We start from the raw sequence: 19452 nt of genomic DNA on the forward strand, positions 1-19452 counted from the left end.
CTCAGCTGTGGTTGATAACAAAAGTCACAGTAAAGATTGCTAAGAAAATAAATAGGGGCAAATCAGAATTTTGTGTACCAGTGAACAAAAACATAAAGCTGATCTTTAACTGAAATGTATATTAAAAGCAAGACAGTTTACTTTGAATGGAGCTATTTTAACAGTTGAGAACTAAATACATTGCCTTTTACTACAGTAATTTCACATGCAAGTTGACATCCAGATATTGCTGATTTTGAAAATTGCTCCTGCTTTGCACTAAGCTATCTTAGTTATTAAACTTTTATGCGGCATCTGCTAACAAAAGGTCAAATATGTGAATGCAGTAAAACCACTGCAGCATTTTCTGTGCAAAGTCCAGAGACCAATCTACTACAGATATATTGCTCTTAGTGCCAACTAAGTATTTAATAGCATGCTAACTGTTCTAGTAGCTGAATTGTGTTCTAGTAGATATTCTCAATCCTTTCTGAGACTGTAAGATAGTCCAAAGACATTTTAGAGAGAGTAATTTAAAATCTGTTTCCTTATTGAGTCATGAAACAGTTTCATTAATATAAAACCTTAAGCTTTTGGAGTTATTCTCACTTTCTGCATAGAAGAAATGGATGACATTTGTATGTGCTGTTCTTGGTTGTTATGCGAAATATTCTCATATGCTGCAGGTTGTAGGGTCAGGGTTTGACAGGTACCCCTAATTTTAACTTCAATATTATAGCACTCTTTAAAATGACAAACCATGAATATCAGCAATTAAACCTTTTCAAGTGAATGATGTTCACTAATGGCAGAGCTTTACTCAAGAAGAAATGGAGAGACAATTTGTAGGATACTGTATTCTGCATTTTTGACTGGTTGGTACTGAATACAGTGTGGAAATAATTCAGCATCAGTCTTCCTTTGCTGCCTGTTATCTGATTTTAGATGGACTTTTTTGACTTCTAGAATTTGAAGTGCTTTCCACAAAATAAGGACAGAAAGTGAGGTATATTGGCATTTTAAAGAGAAGATACCAGGAGAATATCTTCATTACTAGAAGCTAGAGAATAGAACATATTTTCTTTCATACTAGATACATTTCTGAAAATATGAAATGTTAACTTCGAAATAGACTTTGATATGCTATATTTAAGGAAAGAGATTTACTGATTTCTTGCTTTTTCTTTCTACAGCTAGTTGATGTGGAAAAATGGGTATGTGATTCTGTCTTTTATTCACTTGATCCCAAATGTTTCATGTTGCCACTGAGTCTAACCTGTCTGCTTTGATACCCTGTGTGTTCATGACCCTTCAACTTGCACGGCTCAAAAACAAAAAAAGAAAGGTGAAATACATGGTCATGTAAAATCTGGTCACTCCTGAATTGTCCTACCAAATTTCATGTTACCACCATGCCTTTTATCTCTTTAAATTTGATCACAGAACCATGTAATATAAATGTATGATTATTGCCTTTCAGTTTTGAGCCCTGCTGTCTAATGTTATAACTCCATTCTGTAACCCACCCTGTCTTTTCCAGTATAGACACTGTAATCTTTAACTGCATGACAGTAAGATACTTAATACTGATAAATAATGTGTGATGTTGTGTGTAGCTGCAAATGTATTTATATTTAGTGATGGAGAACAGCTGCTACAGAACAAAACCAACATTTTCTAGATCTTAGGAAATAAAGCACAATTATCTGTTTAATGTGTTGTTAAGGCCCTTCCTAATGTGTCTGTGTATACCATACATATTTGTTTGGGCATCTGATACAACTCCCCTCTCTGGGACATATTTATGTATGTTTTTCTTCAATGTAATCTCTAACAGCAGTGTTATGTGAGAGTTAGTGGTCGTAAAATGTATGTAGAATTGTTTGTTCACCTTGGAAAATATTTGAGGCCGCTCTGAAAGCTTGGGCTATAATAGGTCTCCTTGGTTTCATAATAGTTTGAGCTGCACATGACCAGAGACACCCTCAGGTGTCCTCTGAAATATGGCCAATAACATTACTATAGTACTGGTCTCATTTTATTTCAGCCAGAAATTACAGAATTTTAATCTGTGATTATTACATCTTTATAGTAAGTAGTGACTCAAGTTAGAGCTTGCCTGAGACTCCTGTAGGTAAGTACATTGTTTAAATAGTGGCTTAGGCTTTTCCACACCATTTCTACTCTACTCAAAAATATCTGTGTCATGTCACATACACAGGTAGATGTTTATAATATTTATTAAACAGTAACTGCAGTTAAATATTAATTTTTGCTAATTGTATCAGTATGACAGAATTATCCATATTCTGTGGACCTGGTATTTATGACAACCATCAATTGTTATACAATCGATTTTGAGTTTTTTTTAAGACATACTGATGGTCAGGTTATCTTTTCATTTTGTCCAATTTATAATTACAATTGAGAAAGCTTGGTTATTCATCTTTAGATTCTGTTCTTTTATTCCTATGAAGAATTTTGCTATAAAGAGAAAAAACAGCAATAAAAACCACGTTCAGTACTATACAGACAGCTCTCCTCATACTCCACAATGCATTAAATATTATATGGCAGAAGTTTATTTTTAGTTTATTATTATTATAAAAATTATTATTATTTAGTTTATTATTAAGCCACTAATGTGGCTTATTTTTGACTGAAGCATTCATAGTCTATTCGTGGAAAATGTAGTATTACTTGCATAAATAGAAATCAGATTTGCTGTTTTGATGGTTTGTTTTGGTTTTTTGGTGGTTTTTTAATGGTTGTTTGTTTTTAAATTCAGAACTTAGTAACATCAAAATCTTGCTTCAGAAAGACTGCTTCATCTAAATGTGTTCTTAAACCATTTTTAAAAGAACTGGTTCCCATGAGAGCAAAGCTAAATGTGTCATTCCAATTAAATTGGGTAAAGACTTTCCCAATAGACTGATTCTATAATCCAGACAATCTCTCTGATGGGGGTGGAGTGCATACTGTCTTTACTTCATACATAAAATTATTCTCTCTCAGATGAAGCTGCAGTCTGGCCTGTAAAGCAGCTTTTAACTGCCTCTGTAACTCCAGAGTGTTACCAGAGATCTCATGGTGGACTGGAGGTGCAGTGAATTAATGCAGTAGAAAGCTGGCTGCTGTAAAGCTGCATGCTCACTGGGGCAGACATCTCACTCTAACACATGTATTTCTTGATAAACCATTTTCCAGCATAGAGCACACAAGGTTAATGCAAGTGTGTTTGATTATATCTATCTGTGGAAACCTTAGAGCCCAAGCCCAGAGAGAATCTTCATGTCAAATTAATGAGCAAATTAGTAGCTGAACCTTGCTGTAAGCAGTTTCATGCTGTTCAAAGGATAAGCTCAAGTCATTCACTTCTGAGCTGTTCTAGCCTGTGAAGTGTTCTTACAAAAGTTTTAGAAGAAATTACTCCAGTTCGTGTGTACTTCTGTCAAATTACTACAATTCTTGTGATTTTGTTCCAAAATCTTTATTCTACTGAAGGGATGTGCTCTCAGTTGAAGCTGGGTACAAATTAAATCACTTTAAGATACTTCTTGAACTCTTGGCTTCATCCTTTTGTCTCTGAGCAGGTAGGAGAGTGATGACTTGTAGATCTACTTAAGTGCAGAATCAAGTAGATTAAAGATATCTTGTCCAATGTAAAGCCTAGTAGAGGTAAGGCATCCTGGTTCCCATTTCATATCTCAAAATGTTTTTTCTGCTTTTTATAAAACTACCAAGGTGAGGAACCCCCAGTATTTGATCCAAGGGATTTATTAAATTTGAACCAAAATTTAGAAGACCCTGAATGTATTTTCTTTACAGAGAAAATGGCAGTAATGTAGTAAGATGAAACTGAATAACACATAGTGAAAGGAATTCCTTTAATCTCCCTGACATTTTTTTTCTCTTTTAATGTATTTATGAAATAAGGGAAATAATCTTAAAGTGTCTTTTTCTGTGAATTAGCAATGTACTTGTAAATTTGTGATCTCACAAAGGGAGGTGTTGTATACTTTCATACAACAGGACTAATGTACTCATAAAAGCACCTAAGTGTCTGCCTTCGTTTTCAGGATAACTGCTTAGCTCTACAACAGGTTTCAGTGTAAGGATAAGAACTTTTCTTGTGTATCTCTGGTGATATAAAAATTTGGCCTTTTTTACGCATTTGACTACATATAGTTGGTAAATTATTTTGAAAATATAGCATTAAGAGCCATCCAGAATTATTGTTTTCAGGAGGGATTACTCTGAAGAGCTTTTTACCTGAAAGGAAATGAAGTGTGTTGTTTCTTAAATTCAGAATGCAAGGTACAAGAATTTTCATGTTTACCGTGGCTGATGGCAAAGCTATGCTTATTATAACATTGTAGGATTGTCTTCAGTTTTTGAGACAGATAAACATCTTCCACTGAGGGTAATGGTAAATTTTTTTCTCTTCAGCTCAAGTAGTAACTATGTTATCTCAGTTTTATGCCACTAGTGAAGCTAATTTTCAATTTCTCTGAAGAAAAGAAACTTGCAGAGTAAGAAAACACACTTTAGACACTTTTCAAAAGAATTGCTTTCATTACAGAGACTTTTAAGCTGAGAAGTAGTGAATAAATTCTCACTTTGACAGTGTGAACTGGATAAATATAACAAATGGAGTTTGTCTAGTGGAAAAAACCTAGGGTTCTTGTGGTGGTTGGAGTGAGCCACAAAACAAAGCTTCATCAAGGGAAATTATTCAAGTAATACACCTTCAGTTCTATTAAAGTAATTAATTGCACATCAGTACTTTATAATCAGTATGATTTTCAAGCATTAAATGAATTATATAAGGACATTTTTTTCTTATAATTTCTTGCTCACAGTTAATTTGCTTAAATATAGATTGATTTTTCATATTGCTGTGGGAAAATTAATTATTTGTGCACAAATGTTTGTCCTCAAATATAAAGAATTTGCATTCAAATTTTAGTAACACAGACTGCAGAGGTAACTCAGTGTAGGGAACAATATGAGCAGTGTTAACTCAGTTTTATATACTGAGAAGTCAGTTCTAATACACATCTTGAAGGAAAATAAGAGATAATACTCTATGATGTTAAAGTGAACAGGCATATCAAAATGGAGTGATATGGAAATGGTGCTTAAAATGTCACACCTACAGTGATAGTTTCAACCATATCTGTAATTCCACCCTTAGTGTGTTGTATATTTTAGTGGATGCTAATTGCAGCCCAAGTCTCATTCACATCAGCAAAAAAAAAAAAAAAAAAACAAAACTAATACAAACATTTTCTAAGTATATGTTTTAATTTCAAAAGAAATCTGTGTGCAAATTGATTAAAACTTATCTCAATCAAATAGTGACATTTCCAAATGTGTGCTAGGGTTTCTTTGGTGTTTCTACTTCAGTCCCTATTATATATCTGAGAATTTCAAGCGATGTTCTATGTAGTAACAGTAATTTCTGTGAATTACAGCAAAGTGTCTCAGTTTACTTGTTTTCAATACTTGTTGGATGGGTTAGTGTAAATAGCTAATATTTCTAAGTAGCAAATGGAATGCTACAAAAATTGTACGAAAGGTGTAGTCAGGAGATTATCTCTAAATTAAAGGATTTTTGGCAACTTTCCTATTAAAATTTCCAAATAAAATAGAAATAATTTTTTTCTCTTTGCATGTAGCCAGAAAGCCCAAGAATTAAGGTGAAATTATGATAAATTGGAATACTAAGTGATAAGCTACCTGAAAGCTGTCTGTTGCTGTCCAAGGAGCCAAGGAATACAGTGGCCTCAAACAGCCGTAAATATTTATATTAAAAACACATCCTAAGTGTACTCAGATAAACCTTCAGTAGGTTTTAAATGTCAATTTTTTGCTTTATTTTGAGAAGGAAGAAGTAATTAGGAGGATGAATAGAATGATGGGGATTATATTCCTCAAATATAATGATTTGAAATTCTGCAAAGGCTTTTTTATTACTTTTCCTTTTTCAAGTCCTGCTCCAAGTCAGTCAGGTATTTCAGCTGCTGAGTGCTCAGTTTAGTTCCTCCGTGAGGATATTTGTTTGATACTAAGCACTCACATTAAGTATTTGTCCCCAAAAGGTCAGATAGCATATGCAACTGAAGACTTAATCAGAGGAATATGATTATCCTGTTGCTGCTTACATTGAGTTACTAGTCCTACCTCTCAGGACGACTTCTGAAAAAAATGGACACTATGGAAACAGCATTAAAAATTAGAGGGCACTGATTTCTTTAACAAGAGAAGGAAAAAGTGGTAATTTCAATGCATTTAGTCATCAAATTTGCATTGGTCTTACTTGCACAGGATTTACTGTACTCATTGCATACTCACTCTCCTCACCTCAATCACAGTGGAGTGCTTTTGCCACTCATTCCTAGTCAGGCTCACTTCGACCTCCAGAATAGTAAGTTGTTGGGATCTCCCTATCACTCCAGAAATACAAATGGGAATTGAAGGTATTACAGCTGTACGTTGGTGTATACTAGAGTCTTTTACTACTGTGGTCTGATGAGCCAGACCATTGGATCCACATAGTCCAGTAAAGTCCAGAAAAGTCCAATTGTCCCTTTCATCCATCTTTCTGTGGACAAGGTCCTTGTAGTCCTAGCAATAGTTTTGACTACTCACTTCTTGTAAGTATGAATCAGAAGTCCCTTCAATTAAGAATAAGATCAGCCGTTCTGCTCTGGGGAACTTCCCACAGGAAACTGGACTAGCAATTTTCCTGGAAGAACCCCATTTGTGATTGTTTTTCCTTGCAACTCACATATTTGTGCCTCTAGAACTGAGGCAGATTTTCCAGCTTATTTCCTCATCTTGTCTTTGTGGTCACTCAGGTCAAACCACAGGGTGGTGTGTACTCACTGTGTCCTCTCTTTTGAGCAGAGGAAAGTTTACTCCTAATACTGGTCCATACAGATGAGGAGCTGGATCTCTGTGCTGCTGGACCAGTTTTTCCACAGCTGAGATGATGAAGGAGAAAAGATTTTCTTCATGTTACTGGAGTTGGCCAGCCATTTCATCCACCTCCAGCATGGCTTATTTCCTCCGGTACTGGATACCTTTCTTGGTGGTGGTCCACTTGCCTAGGTGACATATCTTTCTTGAAGGTATACCTTTCTTTCACATCTGACAGAAGTTGCCTTCAGAACCTAAGGACTTGTACCCCTTTTCCAACCCCTTTGTCAATGCTTCATTACCTAGAAAGGAATCCCAGCTGTTTCACTTCCTTACCCTCTAATTCTGGGCTGCTGCTCCCATTTTCCCAACATAGGAGCAGCAAGGTGACAATGGATTTACCTAGACACTAGACAGCAGCTGAAATCTTTCACACTTTTCACAGCTCACTCAGGGAAAGAGATCCAGTGGTTGGCACCTCATTTGTGAGTTTTTGCTCTTCTCCCTTATTGGTGTCTGCCTCTCTTCCTCCTCCTGTTCTTGTGATGGCCCTGCTTTGGGATAGTCTGCCTTGTCCACTTTTTCCTCCTGCTCTCTCTTAGAAGATGCTCTTTCATCCCTTACTGAATGACCTCACTTTTGCTTCTAATATTTCTTTTTGTGTACTGAGAAGACTGATGCTGGCATGTGTTGGTTCTTTGCTTCAGCTGCAGTGCCTGTTGCCAGGGTTGGGGTAGCTGCAGAGCCTATCCTATTGCCATCAGATCCAGAGACCTTCTCTGCCCCTTGAGGGCACTGAATAATGTTAAATAGGTCTCAGTAGGCCTGAGTCAGGTCCAAGCAGGTGATTTGTGTCTTTCTGGAATTGCTAGGATGACAGAATACTTTTTCCAAATATTTTTTACTTGTTTCTCAGGATTCTGCACTTGTTCAGAGGTGTAATTCCAAAATTTTGGAGGTGATTACTGTCCTAAGCATCTGTGTATTCTATCCCACATACCCTGCCACTCATCACTATTCAGCCTCAGTGCAAATCTGTGGGTGGTATTCTTAAATAGTTTTTTAACCATAAATGAGACCTGAAACACATTCAGGAGCCCTAGCAATAAGAACATGCTGGTTTGAACATCCTGAGAATATTCAGAATTCTCAAGCACTGTTGTAATTAGCCTGGAGAAGGGGAAGATGGTGGAAAGTATCTCCCCCATAGATTGGCTCTCCTTGAAGTAAAGATAAAAGGTGTAATTATTAATAGTTTCCAATAGATGGTTCTTGGAACACAGAGGTGGTGGCAATGCTGCGTACAAACTCCAGGTTAGTCTCATGCACCTCAATTTAACCTATCCTAAAGCAGTGTTACAAAATACAACAAAATAATGTCATTAATCCAGCCCCCAGCGGTGATAAACAGCATGGCAGGAAACACATACCACAAGTAAGATATTACATAATTCAACTTTGAAAACATGTACAGCAGTTGTAAGAAAGATGGCCTTTTTATCAAGGCCTGTTGTGATAGGATGGGTTTGGTAGTTTTGATCTGAAAAGGGGTCATTCTATATTAGATATAAAGAAGTTTTTATGATGAGAGTGGTGAGATACTGGAACAGGTTGCCCAAAGAGATGGTGGGTGCCCCATCCCTGGAAACATTCAAGGTGAGATTGGATGAAGATCTGAGCAACCTGTTCTATTTGAAGATGTCACTTCTCATTGTGGGGGTTTGGACTAGATGATCTTTAAAGGTCCCTTAACCCTTTAAATGGTTATGAATGTTTTGATTATACCCAAAACATTCTCTGTTTCTCCATTTCCATGAACTCTGAGAGCAAATAAATCAACATTGTAACCAGAGACTAATAAACTAATAAAATGAATGCTTATAAATAATTTTTATAGCATGCTCTGGTCAGAGCATTGTTATCTCAACCCTTTGTGCTTCATTTTGGGCTCCAGAAAGGATTGATGGGGCTTAAATCTGCAGTCAGTTAAACTCCGCACTGCTAGCTCACCGGCTCCCCAGCCACCAACAGGATGAGGGCAAGAATTGAGAGGAAAAAAGGTAAAGTTTGTGGTTGAAAAAAGGACAGCTTAATAGGACAAAAACCAAAATAATAATAATCATAATGAAAAAAGAATTAGAATACTCAAAGCAAGTGATGCACAATGCAATTGCTCAGCACTCACCAACTGATGCCTGAGCAGTGGCCCCAGGCCAGCTTTCTCCCCATTTTGTATACAAAGCATGACTATATCATGTGGAATATCCCTTTAGCCAATTTGGGTTGGCTGTTCTGGCTACATTTCCTCCCAGCTTCTTGTGCCCTCCAGCCTACTTCCTGGCAGGGTGATAAAAGAACCTGAAAAGTCCTTGACTTAGTATAAGCACTGATTAGAAATAGCTAGAATATATGTAATACTGACACTGTTCTCATCGTAAATTCAAAACACAGCACTTTGCCAGCCACTGGGAAGAAAATTAACTCTGTCTCAGACAAAATCAGGACAGGAAGTTAGAATGACTTTAAGAAATTATATGTGTGTTCTATCTGTTTAATTTTCATATATGCATTCTGAATTGCTAATGTTAGTCCAGAAACTCATGTGCACAATTGTCCTGAGACACAGAGAACAAGTGTTAAGGAGCAGGAAGTTCTGCCCTCTGCAGAGAATGAGTTGAAGAAATTTCTTGTGTAACAGCCTATTGCATACATAAAGTACATATTTTCTGCTGCTTTTTTTTTCTTTCTCTCCTTTTTGTTTCTTTCCAAGCTGAGAGTTAATGTTTTTCAAAGTAAGCATTCTCATTTAGCTAAGAAGAGATTTGGTCTAAAAACTTTGGAGAATGTTCTTGCAGAGCAGTATGACAGGAGTGTCCAGAACCCTCTGTGCTGGCCATTTGCTTGCAGCTGTGGCCCTCCCAGGTCATGATATGTAACTTCTCAGGCTTGGCCTGAACTTTGACGAAGTCATTCACTTTGCATTTGTGGGCATAACGTATGTTTAAGTATTTGCAATAACATTTGCTGTTTTTTAAAGCGATAGATACATAGATAGATACACAGATAAATAGATAGACAGATAGATACATGTTCAAACTTCCCTCACCCACTGCTGTCTTTCAGGTTTTCTTGAGGGGTTTATTCACAGCACATTCTAGCTCTAAGAATCGTGTAAATTATCTTAAAAATTACTAAGGAACCAAAGTAGCTCTAAAGCACATGATATGACTGACCCAAATAGATGACAATTGTTTCTCTCTCATTTGCTATAGTTCATTTAACACATCAACTGAAGAGAATGAATTGTTAAATCTAGTCTTTCAAAGAATCCAGCACAAGAAGCTGCTGTATCATTTTAGTAATCAATGGAAGATATAAACTATTCACTTTAATTTGAAGTTAGTTAAAAGATTACAATCAGGCATTTAAATAAATTATCAAAAAGAAAACCAGAAGGTTTTACAGGGCTGTTGTTTACTGTACCTTTAATATGGGAAAAAACAATGGGGTTGTGTAATCCTCAGAATAAAATTTTGTATATGAATGACTGCTAGAAGAGACTGAGGTCTTTTGATAGATATAATGTCCTGGATAAACTGACAGCAGGTTGGCAAGTGAAAGTCTGTATTGACAAATACAGACTTTCACTAATAGGAAAGGATTAATTTGAATTAATCATCTACATAAATTGTTTATGTAGTAATGAATTTACACTCATCCCACTGTAGAAAGCTCAGCAAAGATTCCTGGTTAGTTTCTGGAGCCACCCAGTAAAAGCAGCAAAATTTCAGTGACAACTACAAAGCTATACTGATAACAACTAAATACCCCTAAAAGAAGAGAAAGCAAGAAGTCTTTGAACATTTTAAGATTATTAGATTATAGTTTTTTTTTTTCTTTTAGCTAGAACATCTTGTACATCTTTGAGAACTTGTACATCTTGCACATCTTTGAGATACTTCTCTTTAAAAAAGCACATACGAAATGAAAGCAGCCAGCCTTGCTTGGAAGCTCTCCAGTTAAAGTATCTTTTCATTTGGGATAGAGACAGACTTCAGTCCTCAGTTTGAACATTTGTGATATCAAAGCATGAACTGATGAGGTCAAAAGGGGAAAGGTGGCCATAAATCTCTGACAAAGAAAAGCAAATCACTGCATGTAGCACATGACTCTCCTTTTATTCTTGAGCAACCTTCATGAAAATTAACCTAAAAATTTCCATGATTTTCTATCATCAGCCATGTGGCACTTGATTTTTTTTAAATCACTGCATGAAGTCTTACTAATATTTAAATTTTTTCTTAATTTATTTTACATTTACATACAAAATATTGCTACACTAGTAGTTTTGCTCTTCAGCACTGCACTTTGAGTACAGGATTTAACAAGTCACATTGTACTTGTTAGAAACTCATCAGAACAAGTTGTTTAAGAGGATCAGGCATGGCTCTTGTTTTACCTGTACTGTGTTTAATCTTTAAGTAATAGGTGTTTCATGCACTATATTATTTCAAGTGAAGAAAAATCTGAGAAAACTATTGCAACAACAACAACAAAAGGATAAAGCCTTGTTCAGAATAACTGTTTTGCTTTCTAGCACGAGCTATAATTATGTTAATTGCAATGATAAATGTTCCTTTTAAATGTGGTTTCTAGTGAGTGTATCCCACTCACTTTTTCAGGGGAAGCAAATCCCATTTTTATGCACCTGAAAGCAAATCTTCATTTCACATTTTCTCTTTTTTTTCCCCTTCTCATAGATCTACAGAAATTTATGATGAAGTTAAGGAAATTAAGTTTGGTTATACTTCCTATGTATTCCTGCAATTTAATTAATTCTATTTATTAATTTTTAACAACAACATCAAACTTACCTTCTTGAACATAAAACATACAGAATTTTTAAAAAATTGAATTTAGAAACCACAGTGACTCTAGTTTGTTTTGGGGTTATGATTGTGAAGGACCAAAGGCAGACTGTGGAGAAAGGACTTCTGTCTGGTTTCTCTAATTTTTACTTCATACTAAGCCTTTCAGTGAGAGTGTAGCGTTACATGGTAAATACAAAATCTTGAGACAATGAATAAATAACAGAAGTTACAGTAAAACATTTTGGAAAGCAGGGACAGCACATGGTTTCTTCTGTCACAAGAATGCTGTTCTGATGATTTTGTGTCTCACCTGTAGGTTGGTTGGGTAGACTTTGGGATGGGGCTGTCACTGGCATTTGCTGGAGCTCTGTTTCTTGGGGCTTCTTGCTTGGGTTTTTTTTTTTTTTTTTTTTTGTTTTCTTTTTGTTTTTTTGGTTTTTTTTGTCTCATTAAGAATATGACAAAGCACTTGAACCTGCAAGCATTTTGAATAACTGACATTAAACAATTACCTGCAGTTTTCTCCAAAATGTGTTGCTTATCCATTTTCTACTTTAATTACCAGTCTATTCCCAATTCAAAATTGATTTCTTTACTGATTTTCATCCCCAAAGAGTTTAGTTTTCTATGGTATGGTCTTGCTTCACTGTCACTCTCCACAAGTGAGCAATTCTCAGCTAGATAAGCAGTTCTATTTTAAGGGCTGGATTTAATGATGTCAGAGGAGTTTTCTTAGCATTATTCCTCTGCTGATCCATCTTTCCTTCCCACTCAGCTGTCTGTCTTATTCTTTTTCTGTGAGTTTCTTTCTTGAGTGACAGGGATGATTCACATTCCTTGTACCATACAACAACAGAAAAAGCTTAGTCACGATCCTTAACCTGTGAAGAATGCCTCCCTCCTCCAGTCATTTAACTCTAAAATAACCAGGAAGATTTTTATTATTTCTTCTATGTCCTATGCAGATTAAGAGGAGGAGAATGGGGGAAGAGAAATCCTTACTAGGCTAAAGGAGAAATCAATAAATTTTATCTTCCTGGGCAATTTCTTTTCCAAAACACTGGAAATGCTCGAAAGTAGGCATTTGTAATGGAAGTATTGCCTCAGCCATAAATATAAATGTTTCTTTCACATATAAATCTGGAAGGAGACAATCAATATTATTTACTTTTGATTAATTTTTACTGCTGTGTCTGCTATTCATTGTTGCGAAATTTCCCATTGCTAGGAAAGTGATAACATAAATGTAGTGTCAGAAGTATTAATAATGAAGTATATTTGAAGTGTTTCTAATTCTGCCTTCCAACAGGTCAATATTATCAAAATTGGAACAATTTAGCATGGTGCTGGCACAAATATTTGTCATAATTTCTAATTATTCCAACCTTTTTAATGTAGGTAGTAAAATATTTCTGTGTTCTCAACTCAATAAGGCATGCTTATGGGGATTTTTTGGCCAGCTGATTTATTCAAATTCAGATTTTTATGTGATATTTATACAGAACAGCAGCTTTAAATTCAAGCCATCTTTACGAAATCTATGGTTTAGCTGAAGCCTTTTTTCTAGTTTTTTGGGGTTTTTTGGCCTGGCACAAATTCGGATCAAGTTAATAAAAAGTTTGTTTTGTTACTTTTTTCTTGCTTTTTTTTCTTGCTTTTTTTTTTTTTTTTTTTTTTTTTTTTTTTTTTTTAATCACAGTGGCCATCATTATCTGGGAGTAGGTACCAGTAGTCATCAATCACACTAAGATCTATGGCTGAATTTTTGCAGCATTTGCTGTGTGATACTGAATTTCACAGAAAGTCTATAGTTGTTTAGGAGTAAAGTATAAAGACATGAATATGTATAGCATATATAATGTCTTGAGAGATTCAACCTCCTGTTTGTTGTTCTCATCTAACATGGTGTGTAGGCTACAGTGAGACAAAGAAAGGGGTTTTAGACTGTTTGAATTCACATTGTTGTTTTCTTCCATAAAAGAATTCAAGGGTTCTGGGCCTGGATGCCATAACTTTGGAAAGGAAGTTCTGTCTGTTTTGTATCAAGATTTTAAAATAAAAATGTATACTTCTATGAGCAAGAAGAAGATGTAAAACTTCTTGGCTTATTCTCTGTAGCTTTGTAGTCTTCACTGCTTGCAGCATTTTCAAGTTCTCTGATGTTGCTGAAGATTTAATTTCCCAGTGTTAGTATTCCAAGCATCAATTGTTTAGTTTTGCCTGACTAATCTTGTCTTGCAAGCCTTCTAGCTCTGTTCCAGGGTTACTTCACAAGTTCTGCAGTGATTCAGCCTGTTTCCACACACTCTGTTTTCACCACTGTTTGGGTTTTCTGGACTCCACTTGGCATTCATCTCACAAAACTGAAATGCCAAACTTAGAGCCATGGATATCCTAAGCTCTCTGTGTAACCACAAGCTGAATGCTTAGATTTTAGGTGGGCTGAATTACTGAACAAAAGGGCCTTTTTTCTATCTTAAGGCTATTTAGTTGCCTTAAGATACATTAATCTGAGTGAGTGTTTTGTCATCAAGTGTATTAGGTCTGGCTGAGATGGAGCTTGTTTTCCCTGCAGCAGCCCTCACAGTGCTGTGCTTTGTATTGGTGTTGATAACACACCAGTGTTGAGGCTATTGCTGAGCAGTACTGGTACAGCATCAGCACTCAACATTCCAACATTCCACCTCTCATCTGTGGGCTGATGTGGGAAAGATCTTGGGATAGGACACACCTAGGACACCAGACCCAAATTTACCAAAGGAATATTCCATATCATATAATGTCAGCTCATATATAAAACTACGAAAAGGAGAAAGTGGAGGTAGTTGTTATTTACAGCATGTGCCTTCTGGAGCAACCATGATGCATGCTGAAGCCCTGCTTCTGGGGAAGTGATCATACATTTCCTGATGATGGGGAGTAGCAAATAAAATGTTTTGTTTTTTTTCCTTTACTTTTATGCATGTATGACCTCTCACTTCTGCTTTAGTAAATTGCCTTATCCCCCCTGTTTCCCATCTTATTTTTCTCCCCTGTCTAGTTGAGATGAGGGAGTGATGGAGCAATTTGGGGGACACCTGGTATCTAGCAAGGTCAACCCACCATATAAAGACTTTTTTTTTTTTTTTTTTTTTTTTTTAGCTTTTCATTTCCAGCTTTTCATGTAATTGATCATAGTAGTATTAAGAGAACAAGCCTTCCTGTATTTTCCATCTGGCTGTTGCTCGGTATCAGAAAGAAGCTCTCATTAGTCATCTGAATTTCAGTGTGAAGAGTTTAGACAGTATGTACTTGTGGAGAGCAAGAGGTCTTGTTGAATATACCTGTTGTGGCCTTCTATTCTAGGCAGCTTGTAGGACTGCAGCATTGCTGGTTTTAGATGAATACTGACCTCCATCAACTTTGGTCTACAACAGATTAAGAAATGGCACATTAATAAAGAAATCAATAGATGAGTAGATATTACATTGCTATGGAAATATTTTGAGAATCATCTCCTCTACAGAAATGGTTGTAGTGTTGTGCAAATATTTATGTGTAGAATCATGGTGAGATGTAGAATCATGGAAGATGGACATCCTTCCCTCCTATTCCTCCCAGGTCCCTTTATTAATTTCCTTATTCCTTTCACTTTATGACTAATTCTGCCATCATGGGGTTTTCCTTCTTCTAAGTAAGGATTCAAAATTTCCAAGATTTAAATTTATTCCACATCCTTTCAATGATTTTTGTTTTGTCTTGCATGTTGCTTAAATAGAAAGCTTTAATTTGCTTAAATGAAGGAAGTTGCAAAGAATTTTATATAAACAAAGCACATGTTTTTTGTGCAGTCACTGTTTTTTTTTTCACAGTAACTAGCTCAGAATGAATACTTACATTAGTCTGCTGATTTTAAAAGCTTTCTTCAGCATCTTGATAAAGACATTGATGTCAACAGCCTTGCATCCCTAATCTTGACACAGGTTGTTTCAGACAGGGAACACCAGGGCCTAAATACACTTTTACTCAGAATACATAGTAGTTGCTTTTTTTCATGCCAGTAAACGTGGTCAGACCTGAGTTTCCTATTTGATTTCTTTCTAATGGATCAAACCCAGAATTTCAGAATGTAATAAATTCTCTTGAATGAAAAAATTGACAACTGCAATGTGGGTCCTGGGGAAGGGACTTGGAAAAAATTTTGTCACTGGAAGAACATTTCCTTTTTTATGTAAATATAATTCTTTAGCATTTCCATTATGGTGGGTGCAATATCCTGCTTGGTTTATTTCTGTAGTGGTGGTAGGTTTACATTTAAAAGGGTTCAAACCAGGTAACTGTAGGCTATTCTGTATTTAATTCTATACTTCTGGTTATGCATTTTGTCTAAGTGTCTAGATTTAGAAATAGAAATATTCTAAACTTTGTAATTTTCTAACAGTATAAGCTCCTGAACTTCATGAAACTTGGAACATCCTTGTGATGGTGAACATGATGCCTTTTGTATTCATATTTGCAAGTGTTTTTATGGAAGTATTGGTGTCATATGTTTAACATGCTGCTGTCTCCAGCATCTAAGTTCAAGATGGTCATTGTCAATGTGTTCCATTTTAATGAAGTGTGAGTAGTCAGAGCTTTATAGGACATTGTTTTACTCCAATGTACACATGAAACAACCACAAATAGTCATATTTGAAACTTTTAATGCTGTCTTACAGTAGTTGCCTTGAAAAACACTTGCGAAGAAAAATAGGGAGCATGTTGCTTCTTTTATTGTAGTGCCACTTTACCATATTCAGTGTCATGAAAGCAGTTGTGTAGTATTTGTGTAGTATTTGTGTAGTATTTCTTTAGAAATCCATTAAAAGCAATTGGTCATAAGTTCCATCTAGTCTGTTAGGGTTGGATCTGGGGCACAGAGGAAATACAAGGCTGTACAGTTGATTGTGATTAAATCATGCTATACCATAACATTAATTTATATGGACTGAATTTTGGAAGGATTTACTGATGTAGTTTATGGTTTCATTTGATTTTTTAAAAAGTTATTTTTGAAGTCTAGCAAGCTATTTTTTCTTACACTTTAGTCGTTGTACTGTCATTTTCCATATAGCACATGTCAGTAACTCCATTTTAATAATATGGACCTCTCATGGAAGGAAGCAGGAAAAGCCTTTACATTCTTCTTAAAAACTTGCTATGTTATTTTTTATGAGTGTTTCTAGAGTGTGAATCAGTTCCTGTGTGACACATTCAGTATTTTTAAATTGATTTTGTGGGTGACTAGACTTGCTTAAATAGTCATGTGTTAAATGCAATTGCTGTCAGGCTTTCTTAAGCATTTTATTTCTTAATAATAACATTACAGAAGCTTTTTCTTTACAGATGCAAAACATTGAAATAACTGTCTTGTTTAAATACTTCTAATGCTTTCATATGGTTCTCTCTCTGGTACCTCCCTGAAGATCAGAGCTTTTTCCTCTTTTCTCACACATTTGAAGATTGTGCAGACCTGTGAAGAAAATTCAGTTAAAAAAAATCAGAATTTGCTTGCAGTGGAGTTCTCATTGGTCTAAGGGATGTTGTTGTCTAGTAGAAATAAGGCTGTTAGTATAAGAAGAATGGAAGGGCAATGGCTGACTCAGAATCATGGATGCCACAAGGTTATTCACCAGCCTCTAAAAGGTCTCATTGTAAGGCTGCCAAAAGGAGAAATGGTTTTAAAACATGTATTCATGTGACCATGATTAATTTCCTGCAGCTTCTCATATGTGTCCAGGAGTGCAGCAGTGCAGCCATAGGCACAGCGGTGCAGGTGCTGTTGTGTGAGTCTTTTGGTCTGTGAGGTGATTAATTAGATGTCTGGGCCTGTGACAGCCCTGTATGTGCAAAGTTGTACTGATACAAAGGGATGGTTGAGTCAGGTATAACATATCTTACTCCATATTGCGTTGGTATTCATGGTAAAATGGGTCATTTTTTTTGTTCTATCTTTGCACATTTTACTACATAGCTTTTAGGTTGTAGGTTTTGAGTGCTTTTTGGCATTTTAATCCTTTTTCTATTAAGAAAACATGGAAAATACATTTCCAAATTTTAGCTTACTATTTTTGATTTTGCTTTATGGTAGCACTCTTTACATCAAATTAAAAAGCTCAGATCTTAATACTCTGTCATTGCCTGGTCTTCCAATGTATTGAATTTGAAATCTGTCTATATTTTTTGAATGCTTATTTATTCAGCTCTAATTCTTGTTGTTCTGTTATAAATTGTCTTTTCTTTAGAAATGACTTTTGGGTAATGAGATGACTCCAAATTAATCTTGTATTCCAGCTGCAGAAATATTGCATTAGAGATGGGCAGTTTACATGATGTTTTCACAAGCAGTGTGAATTTGTCAGTCCTGTGTTTTTTTAAATCTGAAATTATTATCTTTAGTGTTTGCCAGTTCTGAAGACTTTTAAGTATTTTTGTATACCCCACATTCTTGAGGAATAAAATGTGAAGAATTTCTGTTAATATAATTGACACTGCTGAATAGCATAGCTTGTAGAATTTCAATGGATAAGTTATTCTTTGAAAACAAATGTATTTTTGTTCAGCCTAGTTTTATTTGAGGAATGTGTTGTTCAACTTGGAAATTACTCTGAAAATTGGAAATTTTAAACATAAAGAAAATAAGACTTATGATAATTAATGTGGTTGTTAGCAACTGCCTTGCATTATAATGCCATTCATACATTTGTGCAAAAATTTGTGGGCATTATGGGTTGAATTAGTCAGCATTGTGGATTTCAAGTAGTCTTACTTGCAGAGTCTTCTGATTGCAATATTACAATAAATTTGGTAAAACTTCAGTGTCAGATCTCATCTTGGATGTTGCATTTTTGCCATGGAAGTTCAATTGTTAAATTTTAATTTTTTTTTTTAATGTGGACAATTTAAAGTTTTCTGCTAGAAATTGAATGGATCATTTTAAAAATCAAAGATTGTTTCAGTAGGCAATCATCATCCAACAGCTGCTTGCTGTGCAGTTTTTGGCATAAAGATAAATGCTGAGTTTGTAGTTATGAAATGAGCTGTTAAAATAGGAAATGAACTTACAGGTATGTACATGTCCTGGAAGACAAACTACAAAGTGGAAGGCAGTTTCATAGAGCCAGCCTTGTTTTCTATCCTTTTCTGTAGTTTTCTGTTTCATCTTTTGGCTTTGTCTCCAAAAGAATGGTTTCATTATGATTGCCTCCCAGAAACCCTTAAGTGGAAAATGCTGTAAATGTTTTTTACATTTAAGCAACAAACCACAGACTTGCTTGCATTCTTCTAATGCACAAAGTAATACTAATTAAAAGGAATTGCTTTAATTCTCTTGGAAAAAAAAATATCTAAAAACCCGCTCCTCTATTTTTCACAAAAGTGATTAAATTTTTTTAGAACCTACCTTTCTCCTGTTCAGCTACAAGTGAGAATTTAACAAAAAACGTGCTAGACAGACAAATACAGCCAAAGTAAAGGCAAGCTAATATTGCTGTGATTTTGTGGGTTATGCGATTATCAGCTTATGTGTAACAGGCAATCAAATCTTTGTTAGATATCAAATGTATGGATAATAAAATAGAATACATTCGATAAAAATACCCATGAAATTTTGACATTTTGTTCCTATTACTGACTTTGTTAGTTGGGTATCTGTGTGTGC

General features: G+C 35.4%; 1 protein-coding gene across 1 annotated transcript in view; it reads left to right on the forward strand.

The window, feature by feature from the left end:
- Nucleotides 1-19452, forward strand: part of RYR2 (ryanodine receptor 2) — a 386078-nt gene that overhangs the window by 135676 nt on the left and 230950 nt on the right. Inside the window, exon 4 of the mRNA XM_053937433.1 lies at nt 1173-1193. Within this exon, the coding sequence (XP_053793408.1) occupies nt 1173-1193 (21 nt within the window). The remainder of the gene's footprint in view (nt 1-1172; nt 1194-19452) is intronic.

This window comes from Vidua chalybeata, chromosome 3 (assembly GCF_026979565.1).
Source record: "Vidua chalybeata isolate OUT-0048 chromosome 3, bVidCha1 merged haplotype, whole genome shotgun sequence".
Classification (NCBI taxonomy): Eukaryota; Metazoa; Chordata; class Aves; order Passeriformes; family Viduidae; genus Vidua; species Vidua chalybeata.